Source organism: Condylura cristata, unplaced genomic scaffold (genome assembly GCF_000260355.1).
Source record: "Condylura cristata isolate star-nosed mole 26May11 unplaced genomic scaffold, ConCri1.0 scaffold00024, whole genome shotgun sequence".
In the NCBI taxonomy this organism is placed as follows: domain Eukaryota; kingdom Metazoa; phylum Chordata; class Mammalia; order Eulipotyphla; family Talpidae; genus Condylura; species Condylura cristata.
In genome coordinates this window covers 30783175-30805953 of record NW_004567125.1, presented here as the reverse complement: position 1 = coordinate 30805953, position 22779 = coordinate 30783175, and the positions used below count along the sequence as shown (strand labels likewise).

The following is a 22779-nucleotide window of genomic DNA, read 5'->3' as shown; positions in this document are numbered from 1 at the left end:
CTCACCATGTGGTCAGCTGCCTGGCTGGGGATAGAACTTGTTTTACAGTGGCTGCTGATAGCTTCATAGTGCTGAGCTTTAACTTCCATTGCGCCACCAGGGAGGATCCACAAATTCTTTATCTTGTAATGAAAACTCAACAACTTTCAGATATGTACAGTATTATTCTTACCATTCTGGACATTGCATCCCCAGCCTTATTTTATAGCGGGGTTATTTCTTCACTAGGTTTCCACCCAGCCCCCACTGTGGCCTAGGCTCCTGCTTCTCCTACCTCCTAGTGCCCCTGCCTCTCAGCTGCAGCTCCCAGCTTCCAAAGTGGGATGATTTGGTGTCCACCCACATTTTCCTGGTCCCTGGAAGTTGATGCTTTTGATGGACATCACTTCATTGGCTGTCTTGAGGGTTGAGGAGGGGCGCAATAGTTATTCAGTTTCTAGGTGCTCAGTTGCCATGTTGGCCCCAAGGGGCCCATGACTTGCCTCTTGCCTGAGGCTACTTCCTCATCAGCTGCAGGCTTCCCCCCAACCCCTTTGTGAAGGCTGCAGTTTTCCCTTGTAAGGAGGAGCCATTATTTATCTATCTATCCTTTCCTTACCACATGGCTTTTGGTTCTTTTTCCTCTTCTGCTCATCAGAAGCCATCAATAAATAATGGTAGTAATGGTAGACATTATACTGTGCTCAAATTGGTCCTCTTGTTAGTGAATAATTCTGTCAGAGCTGCCTCCTCCCACTCTGCTTCACTCACCCCGCACCGGGCCGCTGACCCTGTTCTCTTTAAGCGTGTGGCTGCCTTGCTGCTTCTAGGCTTTACTGGGCCGAGCTCTCTAGGCTTTACTGGGCCGAGCTCTCCACCCGGGATGCTTTGCGCAGCAGCTGCTCCTTAGCCTTGAAAGGCCATATCAGCACTGCAGCCTCAGCGAGGGCTCCCTGTCCCTGTGGATAGTGTCCTGGTGGTCCCATTTGTTCCTTCTTAGGAAACTTCTCATGTTGTTACAGGACAGGGAGAGAGGGGCACCACTGAACCCCCAAACCTGCCTGCTCTAAATAGGTTCTGCCATCTGCCACATCAAGACAAAACATATAAGACTTTAATGAAAATGAGAGTTAATACGGTGGGTATACAACACAGAAGACAAAGAATATAAACACCTGAAGTTACCCATCCCCTTGTGGGTGCGGAGGAGCTCATCTTTGTGACTGGAGGGTTTGTCCATATCTTAATCTCCATATCTTCACCTTCAGGTCTGTGCTCCTCACCTTCCCTAAGGCATCTAATAGTTTTTATAGCTGGATTAATGGCTGTTTCAATCCCTCTACCTACACTTCCACTTCCTGTAGGAGACTGGTTTCTGACCTTGTAGCATCCTTTCCCATTTTCCTATTCTTGTCCTCCCCTCAGGAGGTATTCTTCATAAGGAAGCAAGTGGCATCAGCCATAGGAAAAATTTATAGCCACACATAATGGGGGGAGGTGAGACCTGAGAGGGCAGTAGTTGACCATTTCATGCCTTAGCTTGTTTCATTCACCCTGATTCGGTTCTTTCTGCTATGTCATCTTTGCAGCAATTTTCACTCATCTCCATGTGGTCATTCGCCTGGGGTCTCCTATCCCCTTGCATCTTTGGGGCAGGTGTGGGAATAAGAACCTATTGTAGTGTACAGAAGACAAAATATAACTTCTAAATCAAACACCTGAAGTTACTCACCCCTCATGGGCAAAAGTCCACCCAAAAGGGATTGGCCCAAAGCAAGGCCTGAAAGCCTGTCACAAGACTAAAGCACCTTCTGGCTGGGACACATAGAAAAGGGTCAGACATGGCCAGACAAGTCTGGGAGGAAAAGAGCAAAATCAAAATCAATATAAATACTGCCAGAGTTACCTCCCTACAGGTATCTCACCCACATCGCTTTCAACCAGTCCAGGGCCAAGAAATAAACACGGTTTCTTCACATGTCTCCCTTTGCTCCATGTGGTTCCTCTGCTCTCCTTCTGGCTCTCCATCCTGTTTTCTTCCTCCTCAGATTCCTTCTCTTCTCTGCTCAGCTTCACCCCCCTGGATGGGGCAGGGAACCCAAACTTCCCCTTCCCGGGGACCACCCTGTTAGACTAGTAGGCCTCCTAGCCCGTGGGGGTAGGGGAGGGCCTCATGCTAGAGGACTCAGCCACCTGTGCTCAGTACCACTGAGTGGCTGGGAGGTGAAGCAGCCACTCAGCTCAGGCTGAACCCCAGGGCCTGCTTGGGGTAGGACGTGTACATGGGGTCTATTTTGGAAATGGCGGGTCAGCATGGGGTACTCTAGATGTCCTAGGAGAGTAACCAGGACAGATGGAGTTCTAATGTTGGGGTTTGGTAGGGGGGGTTCTTGGGACCCTTGAGAAAAAACTTGGCAGTCTGTTCAGTGCCACAGGGCATGTTTATTAAGAGGAAGAGTTGCCTGCATAATCACAGGCATGTGCATTTTGAGCAGCAAGGGCTGTCCTTATCTATTGCTCTGTGATGGAGTTACTCTGGAATTTATAGCTGTGGGGTTGGGTTGGGTTGGGTTGTTTTCTGTAGGCTGCTAATATTTTCTGCCCCTACCTCTTGTTTTTGATTTTGCAAGAAAAAAAAAATCCATGCTAAGTTTTCCACTCTAAGCTTTCAGCACCACCCCTACCCCACCATACCTGGCCCAGAATCTCAGGGAGTTGCAGTGGGGAGGCCCATTTTTTTCTGCAGCTACTTCAGGCTGGGGCCAGGCACTCTCCACTCCCTCCCTCAGGGGCCTCGGATAAGGTCTTTCTCATGCTAGACCTGAGCTGGCTGGTGATAATCCTTTCTACTGGTCTGAAAGGAGTGTAGGTGAGAGGCCAAGGGGTGGGAGGCCTTGGACACTGTTGTTCCTCTTGCAGGAGGAGTTGAGTTAATGATCTCTAAACAAGAAGAAACAAGTTTAACAATGACAGTGAAATTGAATATACAAGGTCCAAAAAGGAGAGTGGGGGAAATACAGAGGCCACTGCTCCCAGGAAAGACAGTGTCCATGGGAGGGCCCCTTTGTGGACCCCACGTGTTCCCCCCCCCCACACCTTCTCATGTTGGGCGTTACCTGTCCACTCTGGTTAACAGTAACAACATTCCTACCAGGTAAAGGCTTGTTCCCCCTGGGAACCAGTAAGCGGGTAACTATTAGAAGGAGTTTCAGTGTAGAAATTTTCAGGGGATATATTGGTGGAGGAAGGGAAAGGTAGGTAGAAATGAGAGGAGGATAGACAAGTAGGTATGGCCGTTCAGCTTAGGGTCTAGGTTGCCTCACTTCCTGGCTGGCTGACGTGGCTCTCTTTCGAAGAGGTGTATTATATTAGGTGGCAGCCCACTGGGCCACAGTGTTCCTGTTTGTCAAGTAAGAGAGCGGACTCTCTTTGTTGCAAAATTGAAGGGATCATACTGCACCAGCACCTCTGGGAATCTAGGGTGTTTGGTTTACACGCAAGGCCTGGGGACACTTATGAATTCCCCTCTCTGGGCTTGCTAAAATGGCTCTGTCCTTAGTCCCCGCAACCAGAAGCTTCTCATGTAACCTCTGCCCCTCAGGGTGTAGGACCTGTGCCCGGCCCCCTCTCCAGAAGGGGACGCCAAGGTTTGGGGAGGCCTGCGGGAACCTGGGAGGGGTGCACAGTGACACAGCCCTCTGTCGTCTCTCCCAGTGGGCTCTCTGTGCTGATTCGCGTGCGCCTGGAGCTGAGGCAGCACCAGCGCACCCGCCACACCATCCCGCAGATCTTCCAGGCGGTAGCACAGCGACACCCTGAGCGTCTGGCGCTGGTGGATGCAGGCAGCGGTGCGTGCTGGACCTTCAAGCAGCTGGATTCCTACTCCAATGCCGTGGCCAACCTCTTCCTCCAGCTGGGCTTCTCCCCGGGTGACGTGGTGGCCATCTTCATGGAGGGCCGGCCTGAGTTCGTGGGGCTGTGGCTAGGCCTGGCCAAGGCGGGAGTGGAGGCTGCACTGCTCAATGTTAACCTGCGTCGTGAGCCACTGGCCTTCTGTCTGGGCACATCAGGTGCCAAGGCTCTGGTCTTCGGAGGGGAGCTGACGGCTGGTGAGGCCGGGTGTGGTTTCATCTTGGCGGGCTGGTGGGGAAGACTCGCGTGGGACTGCCCGGGGCAGGGAGACAAGCACCCTAGGCCTTGGGAAAGGGATCTGGGCTTGACCATGGCTTGTGTTTGGGCTGTAGCAGTGGCTGAGGTAACTGGACAGCTGGGGAAGAGCCTGCTCAAGTTCTGCTCCGGAGACCTGGGGCCTGAGGGTGTTTTGCCAGACACCCAGTTTCTGGATCCCCTGCTGAAAGAGGCTTCTACAGCACCTCCAGTACCACCCCCAGGCAAGGGCATGGACGGTAAGTCCAGGGTGCAGCCCTCCTACCAATGCCTACCCATCCCCTTTTTTTTCTACTGGCTTGGACCCTGGTCCCCAATACCCTCATCTCCCTTAGATCGACTCTTCTATATCTACACTTCAGGGACCACGGGGCTGCCCAAGGCTGCCATCATCGTACACAGCAGGTGAGGGGCCCATGGGCTTTGCCTTCGTAATTCCAGGCATTGTCTACATCCTGACCATCCCCTGGCACACCCCTGTTCCTACTGGAGCCTGGTGGGCATCTGCATCACAAGCTGGTGAAACATGGTCCATCTGAGGGCTAAGTTCTGCTCTGTGATTCCTCTTGGGCTCCTGTTGCCCTTACCTCTGTCCCTAACAGATCTTTTCCCTCAGTGGCCATAGGAATCAGACCTCCCTGGTGTCCAGTTCCATTGGCCCACAGAATAAAGCCCTTATAGGCATGCATGGTCCCTTTCACTTCTCTGATAGCATTTTCTTCCTCCCTACCCCTGTCCTTCCTTGGCCCCTCACACTGCCTCAAACCCACTGGGCTTTTTCTGGCCACAGGACCTTCGCACGTGCTGTGCCTGCTACCTGGGTGCCGTTCCCTAGCTGGTATCCACAGCTTCTTGTCTAGACCTCAGCCCATGAGTCACCTTCCCAGACAGGACCCTCCCTGATCCCCTCCCTGACTGTCACCTTCAGCTGCTCTCTGCCCCTCCCCCTGGTTACACCCATCATGGCACCTGCCACCATGAACACATCTGTACGTGCTGCTTGTTTCTTCCCCCACGCCCTCTCGAGCTGGGCTGGCTCTGCCTGGCTCTCTGCAGTGTCTGCAGCCCCCTGACACTTGCTGCACTCCCGCACGCTCAGGGATTGAGGTGCCAGCCCCTGCATCCCTGCCCCACAGGTACTACCGCATTGCTGCCTTTGGCCACCACGCCTACAGCATGCGAGCAGCAGATGTGCTGTATGACTGCCTGCCCCTGTACCACTCGGCAGGTACAGTGGGGGCTCGGGTGAGGGCTGGTGGGAGGGGGACTGGAAAGCCCTTACCCAACCAGCCCTCCGCAGGGAACATCATGGGTGTGGGGCAGTGTCTCATCTACGGGCTCACTATAGTCCTCCGCAAGAAGTTCTCAGCCAGCCGCTTCTGGGATGACTGCGTCCAGTACAACTGCACGGTCAGCCTCCACCCCTTCCCATTTGCCACCCCTAACCCCTGCCCCACATTCCCCTCCATTAGATCACAGGCCTCCCTGCCCACCCCTCAACAAGGCCTGAATGGGCACGGGAGGGTAGCCACTGTTTCCGGAACATGTGCATTGTGTCTGGCCCCAGCATGTAAGCTCCTGGGAGCCTCCTCCTACCTTTTTAGGAGTATGCAAAGACATCACGCCCATTTTGCAGGTGGAGAAACTGAGGCTTGAAACGCATCTGGCATCTCCCTAAGGCCTTGCCTTTCCTTGCCTCTTGTCCTTGGGGGTTATCCCTGCTGGGAACTGTAGGAAAATGAGATTAGTGGGTGTAGAAAATCACCCTGGGCTGGTTAAAACAAAGCTAGGAGCTTCTAGGTGGGACGAATCTGAGGCAGGGGTGAAGGTCGAAACAAGTCCCTTCTTCTCCTTCCCCTTCCTCAGTGAGAGGAAACCAGGCCAGACTTTCAGCACTGTGATGGGGGTGGAGACACAGCTGCTAGCATCCTCCCCCAGGAGGAAGAAGGGCTGAGGAGGGAGGAGGATGTATATGGGGCAGATTGGCAGCTGCGGTCCCGTAGTGGACAGGGAGGCCCACAGATGTTCAACGGTTTGCACAGAATACACCACTGAGCAGGGGTGGGGCTCTGGGCTGGGCCTCCTGGGGACCACTCTGGGCAGTGAAGGATTTACCTTCTGCTTGGGGAGTGGGGAGGGCAGGTGGGTCCTGGGGGAAATTGTTAGTCTGAATCTTGAAATGCAAAATTGTCTTTCTTTAAACTGAATATTGAAAGTTGCAAATACATATAAAAATGGACAGAAAAACAGGCTCAGGAACACTGGTCACTGGCTCCAGTGGCCAGTACCCTGACCTGTTCCCTCTATCCCCTCCCACATCCCTCTTACAGCATTGTGAAACCATACCAGATAGCAATATGTTTCCTGCACTGATATTTTAGGAAAATCACGGGAAGATAAGATTTTTTTTTAAATTGAGGTAAAATCCATAATAACATAAGAGTGGTCATTTTAACATGAATAGTGAGTGCAGTGGCATTTACGTTGCCCAGCCACACCACTTCTATCTAGTTCCAAAATTTCCATCTCCCCCCGAAGAGACCCCATTCCCACTGACAGTCACTCCCCATCCTCCTCCCCAGTCCCTGACAATCATCAATCTACTTCCTGTCTATGTATGTGCCAGTTCTAGACATTTCGCATCAATAGGATCAGTGTCTGGTGAGGACTATTTTTAAACTGAAAGATTTGAAAGCAGGGTCCACAAAGAAGTATTTGTACACCCACATTCTTTTCATAGTGACATTATTCACAGTAGCTAAACGGTGGATGCAACCCAAATGTGCTCTGATGGTGAGCGGATAAGCAAAGTATGGTCTATCCATGGTCTATCCATGGAATAGTATTCAGCCTTAAAAAGGAAAGACATCTTGACACAGGCCACAACATGAATGAACTCTGAGGACATTGTGCTGATGAAATAAGCCAGATACAAGGACAAGTGTGTGATTCCATTTACACTTACATTCCATTTACGGGTTCATAGGAACAGAAAGTGGGATGGTGGGTGTCAGGAGCTGGGCAGGATGTAGGGAGTGATGCTTTATGGGAACAGAGTTTTCATTTGGGAAAACTCTGAGAAAGTTCTGGAAATGGAGGATGGGTAAGGATGGCCACACAACAGTGAATGTGCTAGTATTATTGAACTGTACACTTAAAAATGATTAGAGTGGTTAATTTTGTTACCTGTATTTTGACATGCAAAACACACAATAATAATCTCAATACTATTGCCACAGCCAAAAAGTGATGGTGATTTCTCAGTGTCATCAGGTACCCAGGCAGTGACCCAATCTCGTGTCTCACCATGTTAAAAATGTGGGTGATTTTTTTCCCCCCTATAATTTAACAAAAGCAGTATTTAGATAAAACCCACACGCTAACTGGTTAATGTGTCTCATAAGAATTCGTCCATCATTGTGTCTCTCCTTCCTCTTGCAGTCTAGTAAAGGAGTGGGTCTCTTTGTCCTGTAGTGTTTTCCCATTCTGGGTGTCGCTAATGGTCACTTAAACATGCTCCTCTGTTTGGGGGTTATTTCCTGTAGCTTGAAAGCTGCATCCAGCACTGTGTTTCTCAGCTGCATTTGGGATTTCTGGCACCTGGGATTGGGTTGCTCTCTGGTGGGGCCGTTCTGTGCATTGTGGGGTATTTGCCAATGCCAGTAATTAGCACCCCACACCCTAGTTGTGACAATAAAAAATGCATCCAGTTATTGCTAAGTGTTCCAGGGGGACAGAATCACCCCTGGTTGAGAACTACTGGTGTAAATATTTGATGAGTTTTAAATTCACCTTTTTGGCAAGAACTATGGGTAATGCCATGTCTTCCTGCTGGGGGAACCCTCTCTTTGTCTAGATAGAACATGTTGCATTGGGCACTGTTTGCTGTCACCAGACATTTGGAAGTCCCTTCTGTTCCCTGGAAGTGAATTTTCTGCATTCAAGAGAAGGCTTGTGGTAAACATGAGGGACTAAAGAATCATCAAAGGTCAACTTTACTAAGGGTGCTGAGAAAACAAGAGCATGCGTTTGAGCTCAGAGATTCCATCTTGAATCTGTCAGACAGGGAAGCAGCGTGGTTGCTGTTTTATTTGTAGTGGAGGCCACCACACAGGAGGCAGTGGCTATACTCGAGAACATGCTTTCTGAGCAGCATAGAAGCAGAGCAGCGAGCAACTCAGCGCTTCTGCCTTTGTGTCTCCATACCCACCGAGGTGTGTGCACTTAGAGTACAAGGGCACCCCAACACAGGGGAGTCATAGACTGGACATCGTGGCTTGGGACACCAGTGTCTACCCCTCACCCTAAGTCAGTCTGGGGGTCCAAGCCAGAGGTGAAGAGTAGCCATTGGTGCTCACTGCATGAGTATAGCCTCAGAGCCGTGAGGGTATCATCCTCATCTCTTCCAATCACTCCCCCAGGACTGATTTCTGGAGGGGATTGTTGGGAGCTGCTCAGAGCATGACATGTGGAGGGCAACTCTGTATTTAGGCAGGACATTGTGGTGCAAGGAACTGTATCTTAACCCCAGCCCTAACTTTCTTGAAATAAGGGGTTGACTAACTTCAGGAACTGTGATGGCTACATGGGGACAGTTTCAGGCCATAGCATGGTCCAGGAGCCCCTTCCTCTCTTGGTTTCCTCTTTAACGGGTGACTTCTCACCCTCTCCAGCTTCTCCACCGCTGTCCCAGGAACTCTAGTGGTGAAAGGGCCTCCCCTCCTACCAGTTCATCCAAAGTCTCAGGGCGGATTCACTGTGGCCTATCTGGTCAAGGGCTCATCCTTGAACTGATCAGTGATTGGGTGTGAACTGAGCTGGCTGGGCAGTGTGTGCCACACGTTCTGTTCTGGAGATAGGATAAAGCGGGCAGGGCACAGGGAACAAACTGGCCACTGTCAGGTTCTGGATTGGCCTCCTGGTCTATAGTGGGCAATGTTGGGTAGGTCAGAATGCCTCTTGGTGGCGATGTCATTGGGCCTTCTGACCAAGACATGAAGGCCATTGATTCCTCAGATGAGCGCTGTAGGCAGAGAGCACAGCACTTGTAAAAGGCCTGAGCGAGAGACTTCTGTGGCAGTCAGTGAGCTGGGTAGATGGAGGGAAGGAGGCAGTGACGGTCAACAGGATGGAGTTGACCACAGGCAGAAATCATCATGGGAGAACTTTGCACCCGTGCCCTGGTGTTAACCAGGGCTTGTAACTGCTTCATTCAAACAGGGACTCAGATTCAAAAAGTTCTAACGTGTGCCAGCCTTGATAGAGCCACTTACTGTGAGCCTCAGTTTCTCTTTCTGTAAAAGGGAAGGTAGTCAATCAGAGGCCCACCTGGAGATGAGGACTCCAGGACATCTGGGGGATCCCAAGATGACCCCAGCACTTGTACAGGTGGCAAGGAGCCCTGTAGAGGGCGCACATGATCCAGTAACTGTGGGCTACAAGGACCTCAGGGTGTCTGGGGACAGCACAGAGGCTCTGGCCTGAAGGCTGTCTTGTTAACTGCAGCTGCCACCTTTCCCTGCATGCATTCCTAAGAAGAAGGACGTGATTGGGGGGATGCCGATGCCCCCACTTGGATAGCAGAGGTTGCTCAGGTCCCTTGGTAGATCCGGGCCAGCAGATGGGTGTAAATGGCCTGGGTTGTTTCCTTGATTCCTGAGGCTGTTTTCACAGCATCCAAGATGGGGGGTGTCTCAGAGGTTAGGCCCTTGGTGGCCACCCACTGCCCCACCCCTCACCAGGTGGTCCAGTACATTGGGGAGATCTGCCGCTACCTGCTAAAGCAGCCAGTGCGTGAAGCGGAGAGCCAGCACCGCGTGCGCCTGGCTGTGGGCAACGGGCTGCGGCCTGCCATCTGGGAGGAGTTCACCGAGCGCTTCAGAGTGGCCCAGATCGGCGAGTTCTATGGGGCCACGGAGTGCAACTGCAGCATCGCTAACATGGACGGGAAGGTGGGTGTTGGCAGGGGCCTGTTCGGGCTCAGGGCTCACAGGTGCTTGCTCCCTCTGCTTCCCTGGCCAAGTGTCTCCATGAAATTGCCTGTTCTGGAATGGGGGCTCACAGGGCCCACCTAACTGGGGCCAGGGGAGCTCCTGCACCCTGAGAGAGTAGTCAGTCATGACCTGTCATTACCTAGCTCTCCAGTTAAGAGTAGAAGAGTAGGGTGAGGCTGTGTGCCCTCCGGCAAGTACCTCAGCCCTCAGCCTTTCTGAGCCCCAGTGCCATGTCTGGAGAGAGAGCTCTGGAATGGGAGCTGCGGTCCCTCTCTCCTCCTGGGCAAGTCATTCAATTCAGCTGCTTGCATTGTAAAAGGGGGTGACTGCTCATTGTGGTTGTTCTGATCATTCAACATGAGCTCAGCCAGAACCTCTACTCAGTGTGCAGACACTGCTTTTATAGCAGTTATAGCAGGTGCTCAGTGTCACTTCGTTTTAATTTTATTTACTTTTTCTTTTTGTAAAGAGTTATTTATGTATGCATACAGAACTGGGGTATAGGCCAGAGGTGCAGGGGCAGTGAGAGGATTCACCAGAGAGACAGTGGGGAGTAGAACAGGCAGATTGATGAAGTACATGGCTGAGGGGAGCAGTGGGTGAGACAGGCGAGGTCTGCTGTGCCATGTGGGTCACCCCCTGGCTGGGGATTGAACTGGGTGCTGCAGTGGCTGTGGAGAGCGCCACCAGGGAGGGCCCTCAGTGTCACTTTGTATCAATGAGAAAAACAATCCCAGCACATGTTGAAAACCACATTATTGGAGGACTTGGCTTCATTGTAGGTAGATTAACTTAAGTCTAAATTTTAAGAATCTGCTAGGCTAAAGTGAGAACTTGCTGTATTATCTGATTCTGCTTAACCAAGCCCCTCCTGCTCCAGATGAGGCACATGGTAATAATGAAGCAAGCACCCCGAGGAGGGGATTCTGTTCTGTCAGAGTATGAGAAGGCCTCACCCTAGGAGACACTGTGGCTGTGTTAGCACAGGTTGCTGACATACCCAACAGTGTCCACCATCCCACAGATATTTCTGTCCTCAGGACTGAGCTGGCAAGGTGACGTGCAGGGGGCAGGGTTCTGTGGAGCAGAAAGTGGCAGTGGCTAGCAATTCTCCCATGACTAGGAGAATGCTGCATGTACCAACGCCTTTTCAGATCACCTAAGGCAACAAATCTGGGTGGCATGACGTGGTGGGGGGGGGGTCCTGTTTTCAGACAGGAGGGGCAGGTGTCGAGAGGACCCTGGGCCACCTCAGGGCTCCTTGACCATTCAGTTGGCCCAACCCAGGTCGGCTCCTGTGGCTTCAACAGCCGCATCCTGCCCCATGTGTACCCCATCCGGTTGGTGAAGGTCAATGAGGATACCATGGAGCTACTTCGAGATGCCCAGGGCCTCTGCATTCCATGCCAGACTGGTGAGTGGGAGCCCATTCAGGCCCCTGGGGGCCCTCGCCATCACCCCGTCTGCCACATGCAGCCTGAACAAGGTCTCCTCCCCAGGGGAGCCAGGCCTCCTGGTGGGCCAGATCAACCAGCAGGACCCACTGCGACGCTTTGATGGCTACATCAGTGAAAGCGCCACCAGCAAAAAGATCGCCCACAGTGTCTTCTGCAAGGGAGACAGCGCCTACCTCTCAGGTGTGCAGACCCTGGGGGAGGTTGTGGGAGGGCTGGCCTCCATCTCATCTCTCCTCCCCTCTGCCAGGTGATGTGCTAGTGATGGATGAGCTGGGCTACATGTACTTCCGGGACCGCAGTGGGGACACCTTCCGCTGGCGGGGGGAGAATGTCTCCACCACTGAGGTGGAGGGCGTGCTCAGTCGCCTGCTGGGCCAGACAGACGTGGCTGTGTATGGTGTGGCTGTCCCAGGCAAGTGGGTCGTGGGGGTAGTCCAAGTGTTCAGTGGCCCCTGGGGAGCCAAGCCAGGGGGAGCTTGGAGGTTCAGGTGCCCTTGGGCGGTGTACAGCGTGGACACGGCTGCGTGTGGTAGTCTGTGTGGGAAACGGGGTCTGGCGTCATCCTCAGGCATGATGTTGAGCCTCAGTTTTCTCATCCAGAAAATGGAATCCTGAACAAGACACATGTGGCAGGGACATAGCGGGAACTGTAGTTCACTGTTGTAGTGACTTATCCCAGGTGGGACTGGAGACCCGAGGCCAGGGGCCACTTCTTAAAGGTGTGTTGGGGCCTTGGGTGGTGCAGAGGTGGCTGTCTTCAGTGCAACCTCTGTCTCTAGGAGTAGAGGGCAAAGCAGGCATGGCAGCCATCGCAGATCCCCACGGCCAGCTGAGCCCCAATGTGCTGTACCAGGAGCTGCAGAAGGTGCTGGCGCCCTATGCCCGACCTATCTTCCTTCGCCTCCTGCCACAAGTGGACACCACAGGTGAGGCCCCCCGGTCAGGTGGGGTTGTAGTCTATGATTGATAATCCTCTGCCCCCATTGCTGGCTGGAATCTTTTCTGACCTCCTGTAAACTTCCACAGCAGCTTCAGATTAAGATCAAGATTCATTCATCGTCCCTATTGTTAACTTCCATCAAACACCCCCTGACCATGTCCGGTCCAAAATCTGGGGCGGCAGGGGTGGAGGGGGGGCCTGAAAGGGTGGCACGCATTGTACAGTTGCTTCAAACTGGGGTAGTGCTTAGAGTAAGCCTCTGAGGGGCCTGGAATATGGCCTCCCTAATGCTAGTCCCTGAACTAACAGATAATTGGTCCTTTGTGCTGGTTCTAAAAGTGGTGTAGGCAGTCCAAGAGGTGAGGTGTTTCAGCTGTTCCTCTTCAAGAAATTGGAATTTAACTGCCTCTGATTATGATGAATGCAAGATTTTACTCCTTCCAACTTTAGGGCAGAGTGGGTGATGTGAAGGGCAGGCTTCGGGATGACTACACTTTCAAGTTTTCAAAAGCACATGATCACCAGGGAATACACAAAGGGATGCCTGTCAGATGCTGTAGCCTGTTAGAATCAGATTTGTGCAAAACTGTTATGTTAGTGGGAAAGCTTAGGACCCCCGCACCTGCATGCTTTGTGTGGGTTCTGCTACCTGCCCCATAAAGACAAAACATACTCTTAGTGTGTAAGACCTCCAGGAGAAAAGAACTTTAATAGAATTAGCATGCAACAGAGGGAAGAGATAAAGAATATAGTTTCCAAATGAAGCACCCAGTTACTCGTCCCCTCGTGGGTAAATGCCCAGCCAGGCAGGGTTGGCTCAAAGTAGGCCATGAGGCCCAAAAGTTTGCCACAAGTCTAAGGCACCTTCTGTAGGGACCATAGGAAAAGGGGCAGAAGAGGTCTGGCGAGTTTGAGGGGAGAGGGGACGAAGTCAAATTGTGAGTCAAGCAGAGGCCGCCATCATCAGTCTGCCCACGCGCGGGTCTCTCACCACGTCTCTACCAAGTATCTTCCATATTCCCCAAGTCCATGGTGCAAGTCCCAAGGCAAAGAAGCACGCGTGCTGCTTCTTCACGTGTCTGTACCCCCATGTGCCGCCTCCAGCTCTTCTCCCAAGTCTTCTTCAGTCTTCTTCCTCTGGCTTGCTCAGCTCCACCCTTCCTTCGTTGAGTCAGGGAACCTGAACCTCTCCTTTCTGGGAGTTACAGTTTGGTATTAAAAATGTTAGGGTCCAGTCCTATTTTCAGACTGCTAGGACCAGAAACTGATACCAAAAGTTATAGAAGCATAATTTCTCTTCACCTTCACTGCAGTGCAATTGATTACAATGAAGTTTGCAAGTCTAGTTTTAGTAAATTTGGCAGGCTCTTTTGCACATGCACAGCAAAGAGCAAAATATAACTGGATAGTTTTAAGATTAGCTTTATTGGAATCTCCATAAGGATCTCAAATTGAGCCCTTAACAGATTGTCTCTCAGGGGCAGGCAATCATGCCATGGTCTCATTACCTGGCGTTGCCTGTAAGTACCTGTATTTTTTGTGTAAGTTCCTCTCCTGAAGTCCTCAGATGTATTGGGGTCTCCCGAGGGAGCCACATTCTTTATTTTACTTGCAGACCTAGAATCCTGGAGGTAAGATATTCCTGAAAGCACTCTGGTTTTCCAGTTAAAGTCTGCCACTTTGCTCTAGAGGAAAATAGATTTAAAGTTTAAATACTTACTGGATTCATGAAGACACACACATTGTCATGAAGTACCAATACTTCGAAGTTTTTTTATTTTGGGGTGAGAAAACAAATGTTCAGTTTGCTCATAAACAGATGCAAATTTCTACGGATCATATAGCACAGTTCATTGAGAAGCTTTCTAGAAATAAGAAGCAGAGTATTAGGGAAAACTATTAAGAACATTAGTCCTTCTCAGGGTAGTGTGTGCCATGTGATAAGTCTTGGATCTCCTGTTAGCCGTTTTTAGGAGCAGTTTCAAGATGAACCGGTGATTCCCAGAGTACTGTCAGTTCCTTGTGCTGTGAATTAATTTTTCTGGTTTAGTAAGTAATCTTTGTAAGTAACAGAAGACTTAAGCAAAACCCTTAAAATCTGAATAGAAAGCAGTAGATAAGGATGTTTGCTCAATTTTGGGACATGTATCTGAGTTGACTGATAATATTTTACCAGAATGCATCTTAAGGAATCTCATGTAACATTTAGGTGCCTGAACATTTAGATCAATCTGAATCAGTTTACATGTATGCCAAAAAGATGTAACTATTTCTTTCTTGACAAGTCTTAACCATTTTAGAATTTTGATGTCAGTTTTGCTACAAACTTATACAGTTTTACAAAATCGTACTTACTAATCAGAGTGGCAAATAGAGGCTTCTTCTATTTTTTAAAAAAAAGTTATTTATTTATGCATATAGAACTGGGGTACAGGCCAGTGGTGCAGGGGCAGTGAGAGGATTCACCAGAGACAGAGTGGGGAGCAGAACAGGCAGATCAATGAAGTACATTGCTGAGGGGAGCAGTGGGCAAGACAGGAGAGGTCTGCCGCGCCATGTAGGTCACCTCCAGGCCAGGGATCGAACTAAGCAGCTGCGGGTTGCTTGCAGTGCTGCGTCCTAACACATTGCGCCACCAGGGAGGGCCAAATAGAGGTTTTTAAGAGTAGATTATTTGGACAAGGCTCAACAAATGTCAAGATTTTGTGTTTTTTAAATAATCTTGGAATTTATATGTGTGCCATTCATAATTAATTTTAATGTATAATAACCCTCTACAGGCAAAAGACATATACACAGAGATCTCTTAATTTTTCATTTAAATTTTGCCCGTGTGTACTAATAAGTTGTTTTTACCAAGATTTGTGATGGCACTGAGAACTCTTGTTGATTCAATTTCTGAAGAGTTCTTTGTTCCTTTAGATAAGACCTTCCTTGAGTTTGCGCTTTTAAGGAAGACTTTCTGGTTTTTGATGTGCACAGAAAATTTGTATTCATTTCCTAAGACTCGAACTTTCCCCCTTAAATTCCTAAAAGAGATTTGAGTCATCAGAGCCACACCTTAAATTACCTATTTTCTCAAATAACTTGTTTTAGGTTTTATATTAAGATTTGATATACCAGCTTAGCAAAGTTGGGGTTCAAGGAGCCTGATAGAGTTATAGTAATCTTCAATCAATAAGGTCTAATTCTTTCCAATTCTTTAAGAGACAACCCAGGGCCTCCCTGGTGGCCTAGGGGTTAAGTTTCAGCACTTTGAAGCCATCTGCAGCCACTAGAGCATGAGTTCGATCCCCGGTCAGGGACCTGACCCATATATGGTGCAGCCTGACCTCTTCTGTTCCACCCACTGCTCCCCTTAGTGTATGTAAGTATATCTACCTCTTATGTCCTCACCCCATCTCTGGTGAATCCTCTCACCTTCCTCACTTGTGGCCTATACCATAGTTCTTCAATAAAAAAAAAGAAAAGAAGACAGCCCAGAGGGGAGTCAGTGGGAACTGAGTTGACCTCATCATGGATGAGTGCCTGGAGAAGTGGAATCTATCATGGACAGATAGTGAGATAGCAAAGATGTCTCCCCTCCTTCCACCCCTCATCCATAATCCCTTGGCCAGGGCATCCCCATGTCTCAACTTGCTACCTGCTTTAGCCATTTTCTCCACTTTGGGAGGAAAGGAGAGTCTTGAAATCTATCTCTAGATGGAAGGAGGATTTGAAATTTTAAAGCTCTAAGTTCTCAGTGGGTGAACAAAACATTGTCTAGTTCACTGGGGCCTCCTCCTCTTACAAGGCTGGAAAGTTCTTTTTTCTTTTTTTTTAAAAATTTGTTTATTGATGCATACAAGGACTGGGGTACAGGCCCAGAGGTGGGATGGGTGAAAGGACTCACCAGAGACAGCGTGGGGAGCAGAACAGGTGGACTGACTGAGGTACACTACTGAGGGGAGCAATGGGAGAGACAGGAGAGGTCTGCTATGCCATGTGGGCCACCCCCCTGGCCAGGGATTGTGCTGCAGTAGCTGCAGAGAGCTTCATAGTGCTGTGTTTTTTTCCCATGTGCCACCAGGTAGGGCCCAAGGCTGGAAAGTTGGTAAAGTTTGGTGTTTGAAAGCATATTCAGGGTCCCAGGTTGCAGTGCTCGAGATCAGGCATCCATATAGTTTAAGGAAGGCTAAAGGGATTAAAGGGGGAAATGCTGACTGCTGTCTTCCCTGCAATCTAAGCACTCTGATCAGATTTAATATGAGCTATTACGGAGATGCTGTGAATGCAAGAGTAGGAATCAATTGTGCCTCTTCAGGGTCTAGGGTTTCTGACAGGGGCTACTGCTGTCCTTCTAGAATTTTAGTTTAGATAGACTTAGAATAAGCATCTCAATTCCAGTCTTGTATTAAAGACTAGATCCCAGTTATCAACCAAGGAGAGAAAATCAGGTCTCCATGATGAAGGAAGGCAGGCGGCACTAGGAAGACATGGGGGAGGGCATGTAGTCGCTGCGCTGAAAGTCTGCCCACTGCGGGCCAGATCCAACAAAGACAAAAGAATGCCTCACCTGTTGGAGGCCATTCCTAATGGTGGAGGACAACAAGGAATGAGGGCTACCAGAGAAGCCAGAAAGGTTGGCGTCCACCAGAGGGAAGCGTTGTAAAAGCCAGGTCACTTGCGAAAATCTCAAAATTGGAAAGTGTGGGTGGGGGCTTGTGGAGTGCCTAAGACACAGTTCCTCGCGGCTGCACCCTTTGTCTTCCACCTGCGGGACTACAAGTAACCAGGGTGCAAACCATTTCATCTGTCACAGGAGTCTCTAGCAAGTGGCAGCTGCTCTAACAGCTCCTAACTGGTTGTCCGCGCGCACTACTCTAGGCGGCAGGAGAGACTTGGTTTGAATAGAGAAGAGAGCTCAGGAACCTACACTTTTCGCAAAGATGGGGAGCTTGGGAATGGTGGCTCCTGCTGCAAGAGAAACAAGATTACACAGAGACAGAAGCCAGGTGTTCACCCTTCCAGGCCATGGGGATCCAAGAGATTGCATCACCACCCTGTGTAACTCACTGTGGAGTAGCCATGGCCAGGGTCAGTCAATTTGTGAGCGGCAGGTCTCAGCAGAATCCAGAGACTAAGAGAGCCATGGCGAAAGTGAGGGAGAACATGGAGGCAGCAGGCAGTCACCCTTCCAGCCAAGGGCATCTGACAGGTGTCCCCCAGCCCCCACTCACACACACTTCAGGACCCACCAAAGAGTAGCCTTGATCAAAGCCCATTAGTTGAGGAAGGCCTCCAGTCACGGACACCCAGAAACCCACACCCCTGAGAAGGCGGAAGGCAGCTGAAGCGGCTGCACTTCCCTGGATTACCGGATGGGAGAGGCAGGACAACTGGACGGCGCCAGCCTCATGCTTTGGAATCCACCACAGAGCAGCTGTGGCCAGGATTCTGCAGTTCGTGGGAGGCAATCAAGCAGTTAATGAACGAACTGCAGATCCCTCTGGAGACAAGAATGAGAAAGGACAGAAATAGAAGAGGCTTAGTTGTGCCCATTGTTACCCCATGTTGGGTCCAGGTGTTGGGGTTCAGATGATGAGGCTCAGATAATGGGCTTCTCAGGTTCCTCTGAGAAAGAATTCAGCATATGTTTGCATTTTACCAGTCACAAGTCTGTTAAGAAAAAGAGAAAAAAGACAGCTGCATAGACACAGGTGGGAAGTCTTAAAAGACAAAAGCTGCCCCTTGCTTTTTTCCACTGACTAACTGTGGGTGGTATCCTTCACCTTTCCTTAATCATTCACTGTCAGCTCTTTTGTAAAGGACCATACAGTGTGTCACATCTCACTCAGCCCTGCCGTGTAGTGCAGAAGCAGCTGCAGATAGTGCAAATGAATGGGCTTCTTGCCAGTAAAACTGTTTATGAAAACATGACAGGCCAAATTTGGCCCTCAGGCACAGGTTGTTGACCCCTGACCTACCGTGTGATGACCAGCCTTGCCTTGGTCTTGTGAGGGATGCACATGTGAGTAGGCAAGAGAGTACATGGTTTCAGGCTGTGATGCAGTTAGGGAGGCCTTCCTGGAGGGGGCATGAACCCAGGGCCTGAAGGTCAAAGGGGAAATGGACAGGCAGAATGTGTGGGAGAGAATGGTGATTTGGTGATCCCCTTGTTAAGTCCTGTGTTCTTCCCCTTTGTCTCCCCCAGGTACCTTCAAGATCCAGAAAACTCGATTACAGCACGAAGGCTTTGACCCACGCCAGACCTCGGACCGGCTCTTTTTCCTGGACCTGAAGCAGGGCCACTACCTGCCGCTGGACCAGGGCGTCTACACCCGCATCTGCTCAGGCGCCTTTGCCCTCTGACACGCCTCCCCTGTGTCCAGAGCCTCTCAGTTGGGCCCGTTGAGAGGTGGCTAGGGAGCCTGCCAGCCCTGCCCCATCCTGGGGTGGAGAAACAATCCAGAGGAGCCTCCCCTCTGCTTCAACCATGGCCCTGTCCCCGCACCCCCACTCCTGAGGTGCCCTGCCCTGCCTGACTTCCTGCCCTAGGTCTGTGTGTGCATCTTTCTCCCCGGTTACTCCCTGCTGCTCCCACCTGTCCTCTCCCCTCCTCTTCCTTCCCCATCTCCTGCCAGAATGGAGTAGGCATTTCCTGGGAGCTTGGCAAGTGCCAGTTTCAGCTCCCCTGGGGATGACCCAGGAGATCTAGGTAGAATGGGGGCTCCTCTCCTTTCAGCTGTGCCTTCAGGAGCCCCTGCCTAGGATGTTGGAGCCCTGTATGTGAGCTCCGGGCAGGCCCTCTGCCCTCGCTGCTGAATCAAAAGCCCGGGGTGGTCTGCCAGGTCCACCCAGGTCAGGACCAGGAATCAGCAAGCCATGTCTAGGTTGGCTGGAAATCCCCTCAGCCGGGCCGATGACCTTGTCCCTAGTGGGTCTTCCCTGTCCCACTTGCCCTTCCTGATGTCCCAGAAGCTTCCGGAATTGACTGTGACCACTGGATGTCATCCATGCCAAATGTCTCCTGAGAGCTCCACTGGCAAGGCCCTGCACACTGCTTGTGCCACTCAGCCTGCCGCTCAGATGACACTGTCCTTGGAAGAGGCCTCTTGGTATCCCCACTCAGCATGGCTGCTGGTGGGACCGTGAGGATGGCAGTGAGAAGTGGTGGGAGTCTCTGGCCTGGTGATAGAACCTGGGGTCGCCTCTAGGCTCAGGGCCTGCAGCCCGTTGATCACTACTGGCCGCCTAGTAACAACCCAGCCTGTGCTGGTGGTGGCGGCCTCTTAGACAGCTCTGCTGGATGCTTTGGTTGTCCCTGTCGATGCCTGGTGGCTCATCCCACACTCAAAATGCTGGGGCTGTCCATCCCATCCAGCCAGACAGTGCAGCCCCTTAAGGGGGGGGACAGGTCGTAAATGGCCACATAGGCCTTTCCAAGCACGGAGGTTTTGTCTCCTCTCCTAGTTGAGTTTAAGAAATAAACCTGCTGAGCGTCCAGGGCCCTATGGGAGCGCAGCCATTCACTCTCCCCTCTTGTGGCATGGAAATCTTCCTGGGGTTCGGCAGGACTCTCACTTGACACACGACATGCTCTGCCTTTTGTTGGTGTGCTGCCTGTCGCCCAGGGGGATCTTGGGGACTGGGACAAGCACATCAGTGTTCTCACCACCTGCCTGCCACCTGCGGTCTTGGAAGCGCCATCCAGTCTGCTGTGGGTTGTGGCAGGTGCTCAGGGTGTCCCAGAGCTGAAGGTGTTCCCTGGCACTTCGGGCTGCCCTAGAAGAGTGCCCGTGTGTGAGGAAGCACCAGATGGGGCCACCGCTTTGGGTGACAGCCCTGGGCCTGTGACAGAGGCTGGCTGAGCTGGGACTCAAATGCGGAACATCAAGCTCTGCATTCTATGCTCGACTATCCCCTGCTGCCCCCCCACACCTGCCACTGCTGGATGTTTGTACTTCAGGGAAGCAGAGCGTTTGCTGGGCGGGGATGACCCCTGACCCTGGGGTGCAGGCACAGACAGGCCTTGGCTGGCTCAAGGGTGGGTGAGCCATCCATGCTGGGCTTGTCCTTGGACCACATTGTAAGGAGGGCGTGTGAGTGGGGGAGGCACTGTGCCACCTGGGGGCATCATCACCTTCCCTGCTGTACTGATAGGGAAACTGAGGCACAGGGAGGGGGTGAAGATAGTGTGGGAGTACTTGGTGAGAAAGCCCAGCAGTGAACTTTTTTGTCCCAAAGCCTGTGACCCTAGTCGTTACTACTTAAATTCCCCCCAGGTCCAGATGATTCTTAATGACTGGCCTCCATGTTCCTTTAAAAATTATTAGAGCTGTTTTAGCTTCATAAAAACATGAAGGGACTGTACATGGAGTTCCCATCAATCCTCTCCCAGGCACCTCAGCTCCTGATTGATAGCATATTAGATTGCCATATGTTACCATCGCTGAGTTGATCAATACGTTCAGTCCTCCACTGACATGAGAGTTCACTCTGTTGTGTAGGGGGTTTTGGCAAATACAACATCAGTTTCACTGCCTAAAATTCCCTGGGCGCCACCCTGGATCTCTTCTCAGAACCCCTGGTCATCACTAATCTTTTGACCATCTCTAGTTTTGCCTTTTCCAGGGTCATGTACTTGGAATCTCACTTCACTTAGCAAGAAGTACCGAGGGTCCCCCCATGTCTTTTTATTTCTTCATAGCTCTATTTTTTTTTTTTATACCAAATGAGAGCCTGTGACTTGCCCCCTAGGACCTTCATGAGTCAGGAATTAAGGTGGCATCTGAAAGCACAGTCCCGAACTTCTCCTTTATGGAGGGTCTTAGGAGTGGAGAGAAGGGAATTTTTTGCATTTTTGATCTGGGGGAGAAACTTGCCCCAGCCCAGCATGTCGGGAATACCTTATGAGAGTCAGGGACAAAGAAGGAGCAGCAGTTTCCTGAGGAATAGGGTAGAGGTGAGAGCCTTCTGGAGAGGGGCAGCTTCGAACTGGGCCTCTTCCTCACCCTACCCTGTTTGATCAGGGGTGTCCACCACCGGGGAGGTTCCAGGCTCTCTGGTCAGCCCTGTCGTCCTGCAGCCTCCTCACCAGTTTCCAGCTGGCTGGCTGCTGTGCCTTTGCTCCTGCCGCCTCTGGTGCCTGACCAATGTCGCCCCCCTGTGCCCGGGCCACTCCTACTATGTGCTAGTTGAGATGTCATTCACTTGTGAAATCTGCCCTTCTAAAATTGTATGACTCACCAGTTTTTAGCATATTCAGAGTACAACCATCCCCTCTTATCTAGTTCCAGAACATTTCATTACCCCCCAAATAATCCCACAGCATCTCCAACCCCTGACCACCACTAATCTACTTTCTGTTTCCACAGATTTGTGTGTTCTGAACATTCCATATAAATGAATTGTATATGACGTGGCCTTTTATGTCTGGCTTCTTTCAGCTTGATGTTACGAATCTTGGAGGTTACAGTTCAGTTCTTTTTATGGCCAAATGCTTGTTATTTGTACACAAGTTTTTGTGTATACATATTTTTAATTCTCTTGGCTATGGAAATAGGTTGTGTGCTGATAACATAACTTAGCACAGTTCCTTGGGGAACTGGCAGACTGTTTTCCAAGCAATGGTCACTTTATATTCCTGCCCCTAGCAGTACATGTTGAAATTCCAATTCCCCACATCCTCACTGGCACTTACCTGTATTAAAAAGAAACTTGTCATTATAGTTGGTGGATTTTTATTTTTATTTTTTTGGATGGCTAGTCAGCAGGACACCTTTTCATCTGCTTACCACCCATTTGTGTATCTTCCCTGGAGTAGTATCTATTCAGAATCCCTGCCCGTTTTAAAATTAGTTTCTCTTCTTAATGAGTTATGAGGGCTCTGAATGTAGTCTGTATACTGTACTCTTACATATGATTTGAGATTTTCTCTGTCCTTTCTCAGTCTTTTCACTTGGTGGTAGTCTTTGAAATGCAGAAGTTTTAGTTTGTTGAGGTCCAGTTTATTGATTTGTCTTTCATTGCTTATGATTTTGGCCTTACTGTCTAAGCCAAGATCATAGATTTATGTGTCTTATACTTTTGGTTTTTTAAAATTTATTGGTTCATACAAGAACGGGTTCAGGCCAGAGGTGTGGGGGGAGTGAGAGGATTCACCAGAGATAGAGTGGGGAGCAGAATCAGTAGATTGACTGAAACACACTGCTGAGGAGAGCAGCGGGTTGAGATAGGAGAGGTCTGCTGCGCCACGTGGGTC

The 22779-nt window shown here is 50.6% G+C and overlaps 1 protein-coding gene across 5 annotated transcripts in view; it reads left to right on the top strand.

The window, feature by feature from the left end:
- Positions 1-22246, top strand: part of SLC27A1 (solute carrier family 27 (fatty acid transporter), member 1) — a 31678-nt gene extending 9432 nt beyond the window's left edge. For 3 of the 5 annotated variants that reach the window (XM_004688629.2, XM_012729059.1, XM_012729060.1), the window contains exons 3-13: positions 3694-4088; positions 4224-4385; positions 4482-4551; positions 5283-5374; positions 5447-5556; positions 9888-10097; positions 11427-11553; positions 11639-11776; positions 11844-12008; positions 12376-12522; positions 18730-22246. In XM_004688629.2, coding sequence (XP_004688686.1) covers positions 3694-4088; positions 4224-4385; positions 4482-4551; positions 5283-5374; positions 5447-5556; positions 9888-10097; positions 11427-11553; positions 11639-11776; positions 11844-12008; positions 12376-12522; positions 18730-18887 — 1774 coding nt within the window. In that variant the 3' untranslated portion in view covers positions 18888-22246. The remainder of the gene's footprint in view (positions 1-3693; positions 4089-4223; positions 4386-4481; positions 4552-5282; positions 5375-5446; positions 5557-9887; positions 10098-11426; positions 11554-11638; positions 11777-11843; positions 12009-12375; positions 12523-18729) is intronic. The other 2 variants (XM_012729061.1, XM_012729062.1) reach the window with 2 other exon arrangements.
- The last annotated feature ends 533 nt before the right edge of the window (positions 22247-22779 follow it).